The 20,063-nt window shown below is 38.8% G+C and overlaps 1 protein-coding gene across 3 annotated transcripts in view; it reads left to right on the plus strand.

Annotated features, from left to right (window-relative positions):
• CACNB2 (calcium channel, voltage-dependent, beta 2 subunit) overlaps positions 1 to 20,063 on the plus strand; it is a 92,944-nt gene that overhangs the window by 56,136 nt on the left and 16,745 nt on the right. For 2 of the 3 annotated variants that reach the window (XM_009887126.1, XM_009887127.1), the window contains exons 6-9: positions 3,816 to 3,835; positions 7,116 to 7,196; positions 7,508 to 7,566; positions 10,467 to 10,576. In XM_009887126.1, coding sequence (XP_009885428.1) covers positions 3,816 to 3,835; positions 7,116 to 7,196; positions 7,508 to 7,566; positions 10,467 to 10,576 — 270 coding nt within the window. Of the gene's footprint in view, positions 1 to 3,536; positions 3,671 to 3,815; positions 3,836 to 7,115; positions 7,197 to 7,507; positions 7,567 to 10,466; positions 10,577 to 20,063 lie in introns of all 3 variants that reach the window. The other variant, XM_009887125.1, reaches the window with a different exon arrangement.

The raw sequence follows: 20,063 nt of genomic DNA on the forward strand, positions 1-20,063 counted from the left end.
ATAAGAATAAAAAATCCCATGAGGTTTCTGCAGTAGCATCAAGAATGGCATTATTTTATAACAGGAACTTTTAGTTTCACAATTCTGATAATGAGGATGCACTTCACGTAATTCTAGCATACTGGATATTTTTTTTCCTTTTGTGACAAATTTTTGACAAATACTGTTTTGTATTTAGAGCATCAACAGACAGATTTAAATTTAGCTAGGTTAGATTCAAGAGGTATGAAGCAAATACATGGCAAGTTGGTGGAAGAAAGTGACACTAGCTCCTTGAAAAAAGCATAGCAGATTATTCCCCCCCCCAAAAAAATTACTAAATTCAGCTGCTGCATTGCTGGGTGTTTTATCTTCTCCTAAGAGAGAAAATGTACATTTTGAATACCCAAAACCAGAAAATATTAATGAATGTTTCTAGTGCCTTGTGTATTGAGGCAAAGACATGTATTTTCTAATCATACTAGTTTATATGGAGCCTGGTCTACAGAGCAGGCGTCTTAAAATGATCCTGAAAATTTTAAAGTATTTACATGGACATTAAGAGAGAGACAGAGGAATTCAATCAAGTTATGGTAGTAGCTTCATTTAATTAAAGTAATTGAAAAATATGTGTGTTTCTTGTGAAACCATGAATTTGTTTGTAACAACCAACTTTATTACAACTGGTTTGTTTATCAAAATTCTACTTAAGTTCCCTACCTCCCTTTTTTAAAAAAAAATACATATTCTTTGTTTACTAATATGTGTTGATCACAAGTCTGTAGAACACACCTTAATCTTTCATTTTATGATGGCTTTAAACTGTCACATTTACTGTTAAGGCCCACTTTTTCAATGACTGCATTTTTGCAGTAGAAACTGTCCATGGACCTATGTTGCAATTTTATAGTCAGAGCATCTGAAATGCTATGATATTTTTTTTTGTATCCTAAAACCAATTGGACAGCAGAACATATGAAATTTTCAGAATATTGCACAGAATTTAGAGGTAAGGGGATAAGCAGCATACTTTGATTACCAACTAATTGATTGCTAGCAATGCTGTGATATTCATTGCATTGTGTCATTTCTTCAGACAGTAGTTTTCAGAAACCTGTTTTTCTGGAGAAAGAAGAAAATCTAGTTAAATTTATTAAGTTACCTTGAAGTTTTGGAGTACATTTATGAATAGTGCATATTAGCTTATTTTGTGATCTTAATATGCTGGGTCTATTATTTTTGCTTATCTTAAGACATCCCAAGAAGGGTGAAAAAGACATAGTTTGTGACTAACACAAGAACTGAAGTGAAATACAGTTCAATTGTTATTCACAGGCCTCTGTTTTTTGAAAGTATAATAAATGAAAAATACATAAATTATTTAATGAGTCGAAGAGATTGTAAGGGAGTAAGTTAACTTCGTTTTTTTACTTTGTCGGGGATTTTTTTCAGTATAAACTAATGACAAAAAAAAACCAAACAAGATGAAGAACCAGTGAAAAACAAATGAAAAGGGGGCACATAGCCATTATGATAATAAATATTATATTGATAGATTAATCAACCCATACAGTCCTCATGGGGCACCAAAGAGGATGATAGTAGTGGTAAAAATGACTTCGAAAAAAACCCAATGAGCCGAAGATAATTGACAATAAAAGAACCAGCACAGAAGATGTTAACATAGTGTGAAGACTGAGAATGAAAAAAGGAGATACTGATATCTAGCTGATCAAATGCTACATTTCTTTTTTACAGGAAAAAACTAACAACCCTGACTTTTTTTTTCTAGTGATTTTAGTTTAACATAGAATCGAAGGAGTTTTAATATGCCGTATTATGAGTGATTTATAGCATCTGTGCTGGCCTGTATTCAAGAAAAGATAATATGTTCTTTTTATACTTATGAAGAGGATGAAGGAACAGTGTTGCTGGAAGAAAATGTTACATGATTTCTGTGGCTGTTTTTAGGAGCAGGAGTATAGAAACGGGCTGCAGATCTACTCAGAGGCTTTCCTGGCAAGGGCAGGCTCAAAGGCACTGTTCTGTGACTCAAGGGGTGTCCGGCATCATGGCATTAGATCTGTGGATAATTCAAATTGGAAAATATACTTTACTCAACCAGAAGAGATCACTGTCCCAAGCGTCTCTTAAATCAGTAGCTGCACATAGGCTTGACAGAAATATTTATTTGTTGCATAATTTCATAGCACGTACCGCTGTATTAGTTGATGTCCCACTCATCAAGCAGCTGAAAGCACGTCATTAAGGTGGCTTCATAATAGTTTGCAATGATTAATTATGGGTTTAGATAAAGTTAGTGCAAGCGATACTGCTTTCAGATCTATTTAGATTTAGATCCAGTTCGACACAATGGCACGGCAAGATAAGTGTGTGTTCCCAGTGCATGTCAAGAGGTGGGTAAGATCTTAACACACAAGGGTGATCTACAGCATGTTTGTGGATCACTTTTGTGGAAGTACTTGATTTCTTAAGAATAATTTAGTTTATTACTTAAGATCAGGATGATACAATAATAAACAATAAATGTTTTTTGTTGGTGGTTGCTTTGTTTCAGACATAGCAGGTATCTGCTGGATTCAGCATTCAGGATAACATGGCTTTGCATTTGGAAAATGTGTTTATTTCTGAGTTCATGATGATTTTTGCTTAAACTGTTGTTACTTACTTGCTAAAGAGGGTAAATATTTTATATTTGCGGTATAACTGTTGTGTGCTGTATATTCTTTTGGGGTAGAGGTTGAACAGCAGTGGTTTATTGTATTCATTTCCATTTTGCCCTGCCTACATCCTCACTCTTCACAACAGGATCCAGGTCTCTGAGACAAGCTGGGATCAATTTCCTCTCTTCTGCTACCCATTCTTTTTAGTTTTCACTATTAGTAGGTCTTTTTTTTTTATTATTATTTCTAATAAATGTATCTTATGACTAGCATTTTGAGTTAAAATGGTTAAAAATGCCAATTGTAGTCCACCCTGAGATAAATGTAGATATTATTGTACCCGTATCAGGCTGGTACACTTCAAAAGTGGTTTATCTTCTGTTTCTTAATTTCCTATAGACACACTAGTGACATTTCAAATATCAGTTGATGATACCCATTTTGAATTAATGTTCATTGCTATAAAATAATTCAAATGTTGGCCAAGTTCTGTTGTTTACATTGGTGAAAGTCTTATCTATTCCAGTGACCCAGTTTGGATTCACACTGGTGTAACAGGAATGAACACGGCCATTGCTCTGTTTTGTAATGATGTCTGATGTATGTCTGACGTAGCTGTGTAAAGGGGGATCAGAGGAAAATATTATAGTAGCTGTTACAGATTGCCTTCTGTCTTCTAATCCTAATGTGCTGCACCTTTAAATTTTTCCCTTTGTTTTAGTGTGTTTTGTACTCATGGCTGATTTTTTTTAATTTTTATTTTTTAATTTATTACTCTGGACAGTTTTATTTTTCTTTACCTGTTATTTCCTTTTTAACCTATCTTTACTTTCCCTGTCATCTGATAATTCTGAATTGTTTGTCTGTATATAGCTATAGACATAGATGCCACTGGCTTAGATGCAGAAGAAAATGATATTCCAGCAAACCATCGCTCCCCCAAACCCAGTGCAAACAGTGTAACATCACCCCACTCCAAAGAGAAAAGAATGCCCTTCTTTAAGAAGGTAACACCGACTTCCAAGCTCCCATCTGTCCACCTGCTCACCTGCACTGCGTCACATTTCTAGTCCTGTTAACTGTCTGCGTCCTTTGACAAGCCAATAACATGCATGCTTTGTTGTTCTTTGTTTCTTTTCCATGCTGCTGTAGCTAAGCAGAAGCAGAAATCGGTAAGTTTATATCGACATCATTACCTGTGTTTATCCTGCCACTGGCATCATTAGCATTATTACCCCAGATTAACAATGCAGCTATTCTAGAATTAAGGAAGAAATGTATTGAACTGTTAGTGGATCCACTACATGAAAACAGAGTCCCAAGTTCAGTGCGTCCATGAAACTCTGCTACAGTGCTTATCCTTTTTGATGGAATAATAGGACACACTTAGAAGGCCTTCTTAAAGTTTGCGAAATTTATCTCTAACAAATCCATATAATGCACCTCTCTAGTGCATGCTTATTCTTTCTGTCTCTATCCTTCTTAATTTTTTTCCCTTATAACTCAGTCTATTGAAATCATTATTGGAATCTAATCAGATACTCAGATTGTACTTAGAAAACAAATAGTCAAAACTGTTAATTTTTAATTTAGTCAGTATTTAAACTGCTAACTCACTAGGTGCAAAATCTTCAGGTGACCAAGACCAGTGGAAAATGGCAGACTTATTTTGATGGTTTACTTTGAGTTTTTCCCGTTATCATGTATAAAATATCAGCCAAATGTTCTTGCCGTCCATCAGTCAGACTTTTTTAGTATCTCAGCTATTAGAAATGGTACTGGTGGTTCCCGGGAGAGCCCGTGTCTCTCCATAGATAACCCAGATAACTACAGAATTATGCAATTGGCATCCTGTTACAGCAAACTGCAGTACGTTTCTAGGATCTTTGCTGGCGTAAGTTATCAAGACATTAGGTAGCAGCCAAAATATGAAGTGAAATACCACATTTCTACTTTTTTGATTTTAAATCTTTAATCTTCATATCTCTTATTCATTTGTTTTTAACCACTCACTCACATCTACACGTAACAACAGACTGTTACGGTGCTTTTAAGCAGTGCCACGTGACACTGTTGCCAGTGCTGTGGATGCTCTCGTGTTTAGTAAATAAAACTTTATTTCTCTCTCTCTTTTCTTCTTGAACTCTTTTGAATTAAATCGGATAATTTCCAAAGTCACCGGTACTTGCTTCAGTAGGGTCCGTTAAGTACCGCGTCATTCACAGCCCACCACGGAAATCAACAGCAGTTTCTTGCTTCTGAGTATTTTCTTACTTAATCATATTTATAACCAAGTGTAAATGCTAAGGAAGAATAGTACATGTTGACATATATTGGATGCTATCTGCATAAACATCTTCCAAAGATATAGCTTCTAGATTAACCACCCTGGACCTGGATGGTGGCTAGTCCCATCTCACTCTCAATTTTGTGATGCCTCTTTTCTTCCATACCAAAATCGTCACTGGTTATAGTCAGTTTTGTAATACTGACATTTTCAGTAAATACTGTATGGGCATCCCAAACTAATCATGCGTAGACAAACCACTGAGCAAAAGCTGTATGGTCAAAACTATGCTAGTTTTTATTCAAGTTCATATTTGAACTTGAATCTGCAAATGGAAGCTGTATAGCTCAATGCCAGTCTCTTAGAAAATATGAGATTCTCTAATGCTAAATTAAAGAACTTTAATGCTTCCATTAGATAACTTTTACTCAGTTTTCTGCTGACAGCTTCATTACTTCAAGCTGTAAAGATCAGAGAAAAAAAATGCCTTTTTCCACAGAACAAATTTTTAAAATACCCCATATTCCATCAAATAAGGTAATTTCTGTGCTTTCCTTAATTTTCAAATAACTGGTTAACTTCTAGCATGAACACCTTCAGTTGAGTTAGCTGCATTAAGACAAAGATCTGTTGCATCAGGACACTCAGGCTACAAGCACTTACGCAACTGTAATGAATTTTTCTTAGGATCTGTCTCTGATACGCTTATCAGATTATTAGTAATATTAGCAAGAGCAGCAGAGGGCTGCATTTTGATACTGACACGGCATAATTGCAGGGTTTTGCTTTGAAATGTGTTGACTATGATTCTGCACTGTGTGAAATAAATTCATTTCACATGCTTATGATGCCTTGGGCACTGATATTCATTCTTATGTTACTAATTATCTGGTGAAGCTACAGGTAACAAAAAATAAGATAAAATACATTGAAAAACATTCACAAAAGTGTTTTCCGTGTTTTAGACTGCTTTAGACTGCTGCTTGTGTAGCATTTTGTGCTGTCACTGTATTAATGTCTGTCTTTGTGTTTTTGTGTTTTGGAATGTATATACTTATTTTAATGTTATTATGAAACACCTTGGGATACGTTGAGTACTGAAACAACGAACGGTGACTGTATTCTGTTATCTTGACTGATGTATTTGTACTATGTAGGCATTTGAAAAATAGATCTGGCATACTTTTTTCTGTATCACCCACACGTTCCTGGGTTTGGATTTCAATCATTTTTTCCCCAAGGCAAAGATAAACAAAATCCTCTCTTAAAACCAAAAAACTCTTTCTGATAAGACTCAGTCTTGGTGATACGTATCACATATTCATTTATTAAATTAAAAAAAAAAATAATTTGTTTCTATTTTATTTTGATAACAATATAAACAATTTTGCAATCTTTGGAAGCATTCAATCTTTTTGTCTTTTTTTTTTAAATACTTTTTATAAATTGTGCATGATACATCAGTAAGTAGTTTGGTGAATATCGTACTAACAGAATCCATTCTTGGGTGGTGACGGGAACTTCCCAAAGTGGAAGGATTGTTATCCCAAGCTCTGTTTATGAAAATTTTCTATAAATACTAACTTGATCAGTCAATATTTTTATTTGATTTGCAAGTGAATTGCGGATGCAAATGTGGAAGTCAGACTAGGAGTGCTCCCCTGGGAATTTGCAGTGGTGTCACAATGTTTTGTCAAGCAGTAGGCAGATCTGAACGTGAAAAGAGATGTTATGCTTTTCTCCTACCTTCTTGTTTTAGTTTTCTCCTTCATAATTTGCCCACGTAAAATTTTTGGTGGGAAACAGATGTCACAGATCTAGTCAGTCATTTCAAATCATTAACTATTGGAAGTAACCTTTTCAATTTACCAGCTAGGAATTATGGAGTAGGACATGTGAACGTCTCCAGAATAACAGTTTTGTAGCTATCCAGAGCAAATATATGAGAACAGTAAGAAAACCAAAAGTCAAAGAAAAGCTTTTTCAAAAGAAATCCCTGAATCTGTTATGTCTTTATCTTGTACTACCAGTTTTCAGGAAAAATTAATGAATCCATGATTCCTGTGTTGCTGACATCACTGGAAATTCAGAGTTCCTAATATTTTAAGTAACATGTAACGCTTTCTCTAGGTGCTGTGATGCTGAAAACTTTTTCTGTTTTGCAGACAGAGCACATCCCTCCCTATGATGTAGTGCCTTCTATGCGACCAGTAGTTTTAGTGGGGCCTTCTCTGAAGGGATATGAGGTAAGTGATTGTTGTGAATGGTTTTATTTTGCCCAAAATACTGTAATTCATTTGTATTTGAATGTTCAAAGGTAGTTAAGATGAATAACATTATTTATATTATAGACAAAAGTCTAGCCAGTTTTTACTTCTACTAGATAGCTGCTTACATGTGTTTTATTTCACATCAGAATTCACATTAAGAATAAATTGCATTCCTATCCTATTCTTCAGATATAAGATTTGCTTTCAACTTTATTGCATATTATTATTAACATCAAGTATTATGAATTTCCTGTGGGATTATTAATTTGTTCTTTGTTTGATTCTAGGTAACAGACATGATGCAAAAAGCATTATTTGATTTTTTAAAACATAGATTCGAAGGGCGGTAAGTACTTTAAAATGCATATCTACTTGAGTTCAGGTCCTGTTTAGATACTACTGGGATTTTAAGAAATAATGACATTCTTGGAAAAATACGCGTAGAAAATTAGGAATGGCAGCTAATTCCTTGTTCAGTGAACTATAGTGCTTCCTTAGCAGAGCACACTGAGGCTGTATTGCAGTGGGAAGTATTCAGGATTGTATATTTGTTAAAGTGGAAAAAAGGATGTCATCTTGTTCATGACTGACATTCATACTCTGGATCACTAGAGATTTATCTACAGATTTAATAAACGTGTAGTATTAAAAAAATCTTTTGTTTAAGTATTTTTAAGGGATATCTCATCAATGCTTCTGGGGTTCTATACAAGCTGATGAGGGCCACCATTCCACCTCAGCTCTCCCTGCTTACAGTGGCATCTGACTTGGAAAGAGTGATAGGAGATTCAGGCTGTCAAACCTAAACCATGACAGATTGTCAAACTCTTGATCCCTCAAGCTGGGAGCTAGGTTTGACAGTAGTGCTAGAAGCTACTGTAGTACCACTGTCAAATGATAATCCGTTTTGAAAAGCAGTAGCATGTTCTGTAATTCAAACACCACGGACACATGGACCAGAGACATCAGGTGGATTCTCCACACGTGATTATAATGCTACTGGATTAGGCCCCAGATTAATATGTGCGAGTGGGTTGACATTCAGGGGGGAAAATTGAGAAAATGGGAGGGTCTTGTTATACTATCTGTAACTTCAATGAATGTTCTGTTTAGTGTGGAACTGGGCAGAGCAGTAAAACTATTCTCTCTGTCCTGGTGCTGTCAGACTTCCAAGAGGGAGCTTGAGGTTTTCTGTCAGTAGCTTCAGCTCTTTAAAATACTGGACATTGTGGTTCAAGCTGTTGGAGCTTCTCAGTCAGTATGATGATGTTGAGACTGAACCAGTTAGTAGTCTGTCTTTATATTAGTTGGGATTTTCAAATCTTACATTACTTCAGAGTTGGAAGTTAAGAAAATAGTGAGTGTTGCAAGCAGAAGAAATTTGTTGCATCTTTGTGTCTTAAAGTATTTTTGAGCATATCTAATTTTCAGTTGTAGATCCAGTTGTGGCAGGGTGAATCCACAAATACTCTCAATACAACTGATGCCTATAGTAGCAGGTTTGAAGCATCCCAAACTTCAGCAGCAATCTGCATTGGTACTCAAGGTCCTCAACACATTTTTACAGGAGATTCTTAGATTCATGTTACTGCTTTCACTGCCACTCTGCTGTCAATCTGATCCCTCTCTTATTCAAATTGTTTCACAACATGAACATACATACCCTTTGTTTTGAAAGCAGACGTGTTTCTTCCTGGTGTTACGTATCTCAAAAGACATTAAAATGACCTTTGAAAGATGTTAAAAGATCTTAAAATGAAAAATAGTGTTTTTAGACTGATAAACCTAGCTTAATTGAATTACGTTTGAAAAAGGGAAAATTGTTTTCTATTTCATGTAGGAAGGAAGACTGCCAGGAAAGGAAAAAAAAATCCAAAACAAAACAAGATGTAAAAGTTTGTAGTGTTCATCAATTAGGAAATAAAGATAACTAATAAGTACCCCAAGTTACATAATGGATGTCATTTTAAGACTAATGGCATTATCTGTGAGGAGCTGTGCCAGAAATCACAATCTTTGGTTATGTTTTTAGCTTAAGTCACATCATGCCTAAATTTCCAAAATGATGTTACTAATCAGTATTGTGCAAATAATTCTGGTTTTCCATATTAACTTCTGGCTTTGTTACATTTTAAAGAGTTTTAGATAAATATATACACATGTTGAGCTCAATGGGAAATGACCTATTTGGTTACATTTCAGATGAACAGCATCTGACTGTGCTTGCTAAACAGGAGCCCTCCCTGTTCTTAGCAAATCCATTTCCTCCTTTAAATTGCACGTAAAATCATACAAGGAAGAACAAGGGCATATCATCAGTCTGATTTAACCCTCAGCACTGGAAAAATGTGACCCCTAAACCTCATTAGACCAAAGAGTTGGAAAGGGAATTTATCCAAAGGATGCATTTTGACCCTGTAAAGCAAAACAAATGGAGTTAACTGTTTTCCTAGGAAGAAGAATATGTAGAAGGTTATGGAGCAGGTCAGTGCAAACAACTGGAAGTAACCACTTCTTTCTTGGCTCATCTTTTCTCATAAACACAAAACTGAGCCTGCCAGATAGTCAGCCCAGAGATTTCATTTGCTTGCTTCTCGGTGTTGCAGTCCACATTTTTGGGTGGCCAGCATATTGCTGGATCGTTCTGGAAAATTATAGGTAACTCTTGCACTCTGTTAAAAAAACATATGCTAGTAAACTAACAATAAAAATAAGAGTTATATGGCTGTACTAGTTTCCCTGCTCAGCTTTACCTTTACCTGTTAACTCTGCATATTCGTGTATGTCTTACAGGTCTGGTTAAATAAGGCAAGTTGTCATTCAGTACGTTTCAACAAATTAATCAAAATTAGGGAAAGGAGAAACCAGCCTATTCATACTGGGGATACTGGTGCAAAGTCTAACCACATCAGGCCTGGAGCCCCCAGGGTAGTCCCATCTTCTGCAGCATATCTCTGACCTCCTCCTGCCTCCTCTCTCCCCAAACACGTCTAACTTTGCAGTTAGTCATCATACTGCATTTTGGTACTGTGCAGAAAGGGGGATACCTTATCAATAGTTCTTGTAGCAGTATTAGTTAAAGTTTCTTCTCTGTTCACATTGTACGAAGCATACAGTGCTGCTGAGGAGTACTTGTTTTCCTGTAGTCTTAGACATCTTCTAGTGTTAAATAAGTGTCTCTTTCTCCTCGCATCCCTGTGAGATAAATAACATTCTGTTCCATTTTACTGTATTTTATTTTTGCAGTATATCAATTACACGAGTCACAGCAGACATCTCGCTTGCCAAACGCTCAGTATTAAACAACCCCAGTAAGCACGCGATAATAGAGCGATCTAACACAAGATCAAGCTTAGGTAAGTACCTATAATGATGCTATCTACAAATTGGCTACTCTCAATTCATATCTGTTAGCCAAAAATAGCCTTCTCTCTGCTGTGAGAAAATCACGATTCCCATAATTCAGAAATCCTGGCACTAGAAATCATTTTAAAATCACTGCCAGATAAACTTCATGTAGTACTGATTTTGGTTTATCTTGCTTGTGTTCAGTTTTCGCATTTTGCTGTTTGCTTCAGTGGGGAGAGGTATCCATATCCATAAGGTACATAAAATCTGAAGAGATGTTCTTCTGGTTAAATAGAAATGATGGTTTCAGAATACCTGAAATTACATAGCTATTATTGATATTATACATTATCTTTGATAAGATTACTAGTAGTGATAGCTACTGATACTAGACCGGACAAAAATTACTGAGCTAAACATTTTCTGGATTTTATATCAGTTTAAACTAATGCTGAGGTTGGTGCAAAAAATGAAGGATGGAAAATGGGAGATGTTTCTAAAAAACTGCATAGCTAGGTTCATAGCATACATATCTGTCATCTTACATGAGCCTTTTTGCACTGAAGCTTGTCCAGTTGTATAAGTTGTTAAACTTTCATTAGCCAGTCAGAAAAAACAGCTTAGCTGGGAAGATGTAACTAAATGTCACCGTCTACAGTACAGGTGGCTACACTGGAGCTTGTCATCCCAAGGTGTCCTTAGAGTAAACAGGAAAAGGTGGTCACTTTGGAGTCTCACCTCAGCCTTTCTTCTAGCTCAAGGTGTATTATATCCAAGACTAGCCAAGATGAATCCTGCCAGGAGCCTTGTGTTAGGGCACTCAGTTGAGATATGAGGCACCCAAGTTCAAGTCCCTGCTCAAGTACAAAAAAGGAGGAACTTGAATTCAAATCGCAGGTGAATGCTCCAGGCAGGTTTCTGTCTTAACAAGACTGCAGATTTCTCTTAGTAGCCTCTGAGAGAGCTTGGTTTCCCCTCAGCACAGCATTGTAGCTTGAAATCTTGTAAATATTGTGGAACGGGAAAGGAGTCTCATTCATCCTCCTAAATGGGTTCTTTATCAGTTTTATAACAGAATTTATGAGTACACCTGTACTTTCACTGAATATTTAACAATTGCCTAATATAGTTATCCTTCTTAGAATGAGCTTCTCTGCCTTAAAAAGTTTGACTTCCCTTTCTTGAAAATTTGCTTCTTAAAACCCTTGCTTTCAGCTATGTGGAGGCTGTGAATCATTATTTCAAGTAGTCTGATAGCTTCCAAATGTGTCTTATTTTAAGTGCTCAGTCCACTGACTATTATTAGCTGCTGTTGTTTCACATGAGCACCAGTAATATCACCAGGAGCAGTCTGAGAAGTATGAAGAAGTATTACAGAGCCCAGGGAGCGATGGTCACGGACTCTGGGGTGCAGGTAGTTTTTTCATCAGTCCTCCAGGTCAAAGGGAGGGGGTTTGAAAGGGCCAGTCGAATATGGAGAACCAACAAATGATTACAGGGTTAGTGCCACAGCCAGGGGTTCAGCTACTTAGACCATGGGACTCATTTTGAGAAACCTGGTCTACTGGGGACTGATGGGGTCTATCTGTCAGAGAACGGGAAGAGCATCTTCAGTCAGAGGGTTGCCAAGCTGGTGAAGAGGGCTTTAAACTAAAGTTGCTGGGGAATGGGAACCTCAATCCATCCCACTCCTACCAGTTTAATGCCAGTGCCAGCAATAGACACCCAGAGCCTGGAGAAGGATCATAGGTCAGCAGGAGAGTGCCTGGAGTACTCTCACAAAGGAATTCCAGCCACTCCAGCCAGTATGGCAGCTTCACTGGAGCCTAACTTAAACGCCTCTGTGCAAACATGTGTAGCACGGACAATAAAAAAGAGGAGTTAGAGACGTGCACACACCTGCAGAGCTATGATCTTATTGGTATTACAGAGATGTGGTGCAATGGTTCTTATGACTGGAATGTTGGAATGGAAGGATACAGGCTCTTTAGGAAGGACAGGGGAGATGAGGAGGAGGTGTTCCCCTCTATGTCAATGATGCTGGAGTGCATGGAGCTCTACCTAGGGATAGAGAAGGAGTTGACCAAGAGCTTATGGGTCAGGAGTAAAGGGAGGGCAGGGACAGATAACATTACAGTGGGGTTCTTATACAGGCCACCCAGCTAGGAAGACTGAGCAGATGAGGCCCTCTATGGACAGATAGGAGCAGCCTCATGTTCACAAGCCCTGGGCCTCATGGAGTACTTCAGCCACCCTGATATCTGTTGAAGGGACAACACAGCAGGGTATAAGCAATCCCGGAGTTTCCTGGAAAGCGTTGATGATAACTTCTTCCTCCAAGTGATAGAGGAGCTAATGAGGAGAGCTGCTATGCTTGACCTTGTTCTGACCAACAAGTAGGGACTGGTGGGGAGTGTGAAGCTCAAGGGCAGCCTTTGCTACAGTGACCATGAGATGGTGAAGTTCAAGATCCTTAGGGCAGCAAGGAGGGCACACATCAAGCTCACTACCCTGGACATCAGGAGAGCAGACTTTGGCCTCTTCAAGGATCTGTTTGGCAGAGTGCCATAGGATAATGCACTGGAGGGAAGAGGGGGCCAAGAAAGCTGGTTAATATTCAAGGATCACTTCCTCCAAGCTCAGGAGTGATGCATCCTAACAAAGAGGAAGTCGGGTGAAAACATCAGGCAGTCTGCATGGATGAACAAGGAACTCTTGGAAAAACTCAAACACAAAAAGGAGGCCTACAGAGCATGGAAGGAAGGACACGTAGCCTGGGAGGAATACAGAGAAATTGTCCAAGCAGTCAGGGATCAGGTCAGGAAAGCTAAAGCCCAGATAGAATTAAATCTGGCCAGGGACATCAAGGGCAACAAGAAAGCCTTCTATATGTACATCAGTGATAAAAGGAAGACAAGGAAAAATGTGGGCCCTCTCTGGAAGGAAATGGGAGACCTGGTTACCTGGGATATGGGGAAGGCTGAGATACTGAACAATGTTTTTGCCTCAGTCTTAACCGGCAAGTGCTCTAGCCACACTGCCGAGGTCGCAGAAAGCAAAGGCAGGAACTGGAAGAATGAGGCACCACCCACTGTAGGAGAAGATCATATTTGAGACCAGCTGAGAAACCTGAAGGTTCACAAATCTATGGGACCTGATGAGATGCATCCATGGCTCCTGAGGGAACTGGTGGATGAAGTTGCTAAGCCACTATCCATCATATTTCAGAAGTCATGGCAGTCTGGTGAAGTTCCTTCTGACTGGAAAAGGGGAAATATAACCCCCATTTTTAAAAAGGAAAAAAAGAAAGACCCAGGGAACTACAGGCCAGTCAATCTCACCTCTGTGCCCAGCAAGATCATGGAGCCAATTCTCCTGGCAACTGTGCTAAGGCACATGGAAAATAAGGAGGTGATCAGTGACAGCCAACATGGCTTCACCAAGGGCAAATTGTGCCTGACAAATTTGGTAGCCTTCTATGGTGGCATTACAGCATTGGTGGATAAGGGCAGAGCAACAGATGTCATCTACATGGGCTTGTGCAAAGCATTTGACACCGCTCTGTGCGACATCCTGGTGTCTAAATTGGAGAGACATGGGTTTGATGGATGGATCACTTGGTGGATAAGAAATTGGCTGGATGGTCACACTCAAAGAGTCACAATCAACAGCTCAGTGTCCAAGTGTCAAACAGTGATGAGTGGCCTTCCTCAGTGATCAGTACGATCAGGGACGAGTGCTGTTTAACATCTTTGTTGGTGACATGAACAGGGACATCTTCAAATAGATCAGGTTGCTCAGAGCCTTGTCCAACCTGACCTTGAATGTTTCTGGGGTTCTACCACCTCTCTGGGCAAAATTGGTAATAAGAATGGAGATCACCCAGTCATGGAACACACAGAACCATGGTGATTAATTTCTCAACCTGAACATCAAAGCATGTGCAATTTTGTGCAACACTCCACAAATATATGCAGCAGTAAAAAGCATATCATCTATTCCTCATGCTAAAATATTTTCATATATGTAAAACAGCTATCAAAAAATCTATAAAGGAAAAAAGATCTATAAAAGAGAAATGCAGCCCAGTCATGTACACATTTATCTCATGGAGAACCTTACCCTTAAGAACATCAATATCCTTTTCTTTGGGTCAAGGTATTTTTTTGATAAAGGTATTTAAATTTTATCTGGGTTGGAGACACCCAAAAGATGACAGTGATTATGTATATATGTAAATATGTGGATAGATTGATATGTCTCTCTAGTTTTTGTAACAGGCCTATTATTACCTAAGATTTCTTGCTGCATAACAGGTTTTCAGTTGCTTATAATTGTTCTAATAATTAACTGATTTATAAAATCACTTTGAATTATCTTGGGAAATATTAGTTAGAGCAACTAGGTCCTTTTAACAAGGAAGTTAGGGCAAAAATCAATTTTACCTATGTTAAAATTCTCAAAACCTTTTCTTTCAGAAGGTATAATGTTCCCAGACTTCTAATAATCTAGCCATTTGGTAGTGAATTGAACAGTATTTCAGTTACAGGTTTCTGGGCATTTTTTATGAAACTAGTGAGAAAACTTGACCAAATTATTAGAAGCTGCCATTAACACTTGCCAAGCTTTGCATATGAATTGCTTAGACTCAGGTCTCCCTGGGCAAGGTCCAGCAATGGTGCTGAGCAGAACCTGCCCCCAGCAGGTTGGGTTGGGGCAACCCAACAGAACTGAAGCAGGAAGATGCTCATCTTTCAGCTTTCAATCCCTGCTTTGCAGTGCCGCATGGAGTATGGAGTAAAAAGGTATTTACTTTAAAGACGTTCAACTGGAGGAGCAGGTGGCTGGGCTAAGAGAGAAAGGCAAGTAGTGAAAATCCATTATGGAAAAGGTTGGAGTTACCAAGTAGGAGCTGGGGTAGTTGAACCCACTGATGAAGTACTTCCAGGTTCTGTGCTTCAGACATGAGATAAACCATGGGAGGAGAAAAAACAGTCAGGAACGAAGTCAGGGAAGGAAATGATGTGGTAGCAGTGAGTTGGGAGGAAAACTGAGATGGGATATAACAACTTGGAGTCAGAAAAGGGACCTGCTTTTGTAAGGTGATGGGAAAACCCTTGTGCAAAGGCGAAAGAAAGAAAGTACAAGGAGTGTTACAGCCTGTTCCCTTACTTGCCTACGATGTACCTCAAGGTACAAATAGAGTCAGAATCAGAAAATACCATTGTAGCCTGCTGGTAGGTGGCCTCTGCTAGCAGTGGTTCACAAAGAGGATGACAACATACCACTGCTGTGAGTACTTACTCAGCTTAAGTAGCAGAGGTGAGTGGCAATATCACGCCATATAGTGGAAATTTTATTTTTCAGTTTGTCTGATGAATTTGCTGTAAGTCAACAAAAAATGCTATTAAAAGAATATTATTAGGTTTACGAACTCAAGTTGTGCAAAATAAAGGTTAGGAAGTAATCGTAAGAAGGTTAACTGCGCAACTTCTAGTACCTTTAGGTTATGTGTGCTGTGATTCAGTCTTTGGTTATGTGTTTGCAGACTACTTTTCCACCAGTCCTCTGACTTAGTTTTTTTGAAAAATGTACAAACTGATGGTGGGGCATTGGAATTGCTCAGTGAATTGCTTTTTTGCTTGGTGTGGAACTTGTACAATGTATGGGGCAAGGAAGGCAAATGAAGTCCTCTAAAGGCACAGTAGGGCATACTCAATTTAAATTTGGGGGGAGCAGGACACTAAACAGTGATTTGACCAAAGCTTTTTGTGGCGGTAAATCAGTTGGTTTTAACAGGAAAGATTTTATGAATCCAAGGTTGAATTCCCGATCATAAAATGAAAACTGCTTCATCACCTATCTTCTACCCTCCAAGGAGCTCATACCCCAGTAATTAAAACACACATTTGGGATGTAGGACATACAGAGTCAAGCTTCTGCTGTGTCTGGTTTGGAACAGGGATCTGAATTTCAGTCTTAAGCGTATTGAGCACTGGTCTGTCTCTGTTGGTTCAGCGCATGTTGATTCTCTGTTGAAAAAAAAGGATAGCCCCAGTGGGAGAGGTGGGTCTGCTGCCTATGACCCGATAGCCTGTAGGCTACAGCGCTGCAGCATGACATGCCATGAGCCTGTCTTCGGAATCACAGCAGCCTTCACACCTCACCCAGGGCCAACAAGGAGCCCCTTGGCACCACTGAGGGCTCGGTGCCAGAGACGGCACCCTGTAAAGCTCACCAAGGTAGCGCAGAGGGTGCCGTGCCTGCGGCATGGTGACTGCCTGTTCCTGGAGTCAGGGTCAGTGCCGGCGGAGGATGGAGGCACAGAGGGAAGGGGCATCCCCTTGCTCCCCCTCGGTACTGCCTCCTGCCCCACCGTCGGCAGTCCTGGCTCAGGTCAGGTGCAGTGCCGAGGGGTAGAAAGGGAGACTCTTTTTAGCAAATTAACTGAAGAGCCCAATGCAATAGTGGCTCTTGCTGCTTCTGATACCTGTATAGTGTTGGACAGGATTTAGAAAGATGGCTATTTTTTTACTAGTGTTTTCAGCGTGCTTCAAGTATGACTTGTAGAGGTACCGAGTATTTGTGGCTGAAACTGAAATTCAGGCTTTGAACCTGTCAAACCATAATGTATGTCATCAAAATCAGCACATTGCCTGGTAATGCACTGATTTGGAATATGCAGATGGAAACCAGGCAGCACTTTATGGACTACTGGAGCTACTGTTGAGTACCTTGTGAAATACCAGCCTTTTGGCTCCTCATTCCCCAGAAGTCCTCTTATTTTAGGCTCTTCCCTTTGCAGACATTTAACTGGGGAACTATTCTTTTCATTCCCAGCCTAGCTCAAAGAACTTTTCCCTTCCCTCAGATCAGTACTGATATCATCTACTGACAGTACAGAGCAGCACCAGGAATGTCCTGAGTCTTAGTACTGACTTCTAAAAGAAGCTTCAAGGTTAGATGCCGTTTTGGAAGAAAGAATCCCCAGAAATCACAATTTCCTGCAGGATGGCTTCCATTTTTCTAGTTTGAATGTAATGTCATGGTTTAACCCTAGCTGGCAGCTAGGACCACGCAGCCACCCACTCACTCCCCCCAGTTTGGATGGGGGAGAGAATCGGAAAAGTGGGAAAACTCATGAGACAGTTTTAATAGATAAAGTAAAAGCCGCACATGCAAGCAAAGCAAAACAAGGAATTTATTCAGTGCTTCCCATCAGCAGGCAGGTGTTCAGCCATCTCCAGGAAAGCAGGGCTCCGTCACGCGTAACCATTACTTGGGAAGACAAATGCCATCACTACGAATGTCCCCCTGGTCCTTCTTCTCCCCCAGCTTTCTATGCTGAGCATGACGTCATATAGCGTGGAATATCCCTTTGGCCAGTTGGGGTCAGCTGTCCCAGTTGTGTCTCCTCCCAAGTTCTTGTGCCGTCCCCAGCCTTCTCACTGGTGGGGCAGTATCAGGAGCAGAAAAGGCCTTGACTACTTAGCAACAACTAAAATATTAATGTGCTATCAACAGTATTCCCATCCCAAATCCAAAATGTAGCACTATACCAGCTGCTGGTAAGGTAGTCAACTCCATCCCAGCTGAAACCATGACACTATGATAATTACTCTGAAGAATCAGACATGACATTTCTGAAATTGACCCACACACCACCACCACCACCACCACCCCCCATATTAGTGATAAATCGTGATTATTCTTTGTGATTCAATTTACTAGCTGGAAAATAGAAATAATTCCAGCTTTTCACCTGACTGTGATGTTTCAAAGTGAAAAACCATTTTATTGCATCAGTGAAATACCACCACAGTAGGTTCCATAAAATAGCCCACAAATAATTTATTCATTCTGTTTTCAGAGAAAGATTAGAACAATGTGTTCTAAATGAGATGTGGAACACATATTTGACAATGAAGAGAAAGTAAATGATTCAACAGCTGCTTATCAGTTGACAGTGTATGGCGTTGCGTACTGATTGAGACAGCAGCCCTGCAGAAACACCTTTATTGTATGTTCCTGGGCATGCTGTCTTATAATACAGACCACAAAAGGTTTGATTTGCAAGAGTTATCTTGGCATTTCCCACTTTATTAGTATTTGTTTTGCAGCCAAATAACATTCTCTTCTAATACACGTTTTAGTCATAGATAGATCATTGAGTTGGGACTCAGGTTACATGCGTTCTTTTCTAGTACCTGCTGCTGGTCTGCTGAGAGGTCCTGCGAAATGAATTCTTTCTCTACCTACATTTTCCCTTGTATAAAATAAGAATATAGGGCCTTTTCTCCAAATCACTGGAAAAAAAAAAAAGGGGGACAGAATTTCAGCAAACACTAAATTTGTGCTTTTTTTTTTGTCCAGACTATTGAGACTGACTTAGTTCTTGTCCAGATATTTTAAAATGTTATTTATTGCAATAAAATTTGATCTTGTTAATGAAAAACAGGGTTCGTTTAAAAACAGCTTTTTATTATAGCAAATGTAGCTTGCCAGAACTGCTTTATGTCAATCCACATTCCTCCCCCCTTCCAGATTCAATGAGAAGCTATTTCTTTACCCACCCACCTCTGTGCAGTGGTACCTCAAGCATCTAGACAGTCAGGCTACTGATTTATCCCTCAGTTATGCTCATGTTTGTGAGCAGCAGTTGTAAATGCAGCAGAGAAGGCTATTTCTTAGAATTTTGAAAATATATTCTTGGATTTTATATAAGTATTATTTTAATAAAGTTATGTCAATGATTTAATATAGTACAAAAGTATTTATATGATATATTAATACTAAATACTTGTTTGCTGAGAAATAAATAAACCTCTTTTTGAGAACAACTCTTACCTTATCACCCAATATACGTTTGCAGCATTGTGCATATTGTTTATAATTGTGCGTAGCATAGCAAACAGTGGAGTGAGTGCTATGATTTGGAATTGATTTAATAGATAACCCAGAATTTCAAGGAGGCATGGACGAACAATGTGATAGTCAGAAGTAGGAACTCCCTTGAGGAACTGGATTTACAGGATTATAGGAAAAACTCAATGGGCTTAATGCTGCACACACCTATCAACTGGAAGTTTGCTTCTGTAAAGGAATCGGTTAAAAATAGATTTGGGATTTGCCTCAGTGGAAACCCATGCTACCACTGAATATTCTAGTGTAAAATTAATGTATCCAAGAATTTAATACAAATAGTATCTGGCTTACAAAGATGGAGGACAGCACAGTCTTATTCCTCTCCTATATGAAAGCTTGTTTTGTGTATAAAGAGAAATGTTTGCTTGTCAATACCACTATATGTTTAATATGTGAAATGCTGGAACTAAATTTAAAGAAAGGGCAATCGAGTCATTTCTTTACAAGCCTAGAAGAAATCTGTAATTTCGAAAAGACTTCGCTCTCCAAGAAGGTAGAGTACGTGGTTAAATCTCATTCACCTGAAAATCAGTCCCAATTGGCTTAGTTAAATTTCTACATGTACACATG

Source organism: Charadrius vociferus, unplaced genomic scaffold (assembly GCF_000708025.1).
Source record: "Charadrius vociferus isolate BGI_N301 unplaced genomic scaffold, ASM70802v2 scaffold126, whole genome shotgun sequence".
NCBI lineage: Eukaryota > Metazoa > Chordata > Aves > Charadriiformes > Charadriidae > Charadrius > Charadrius vociferus.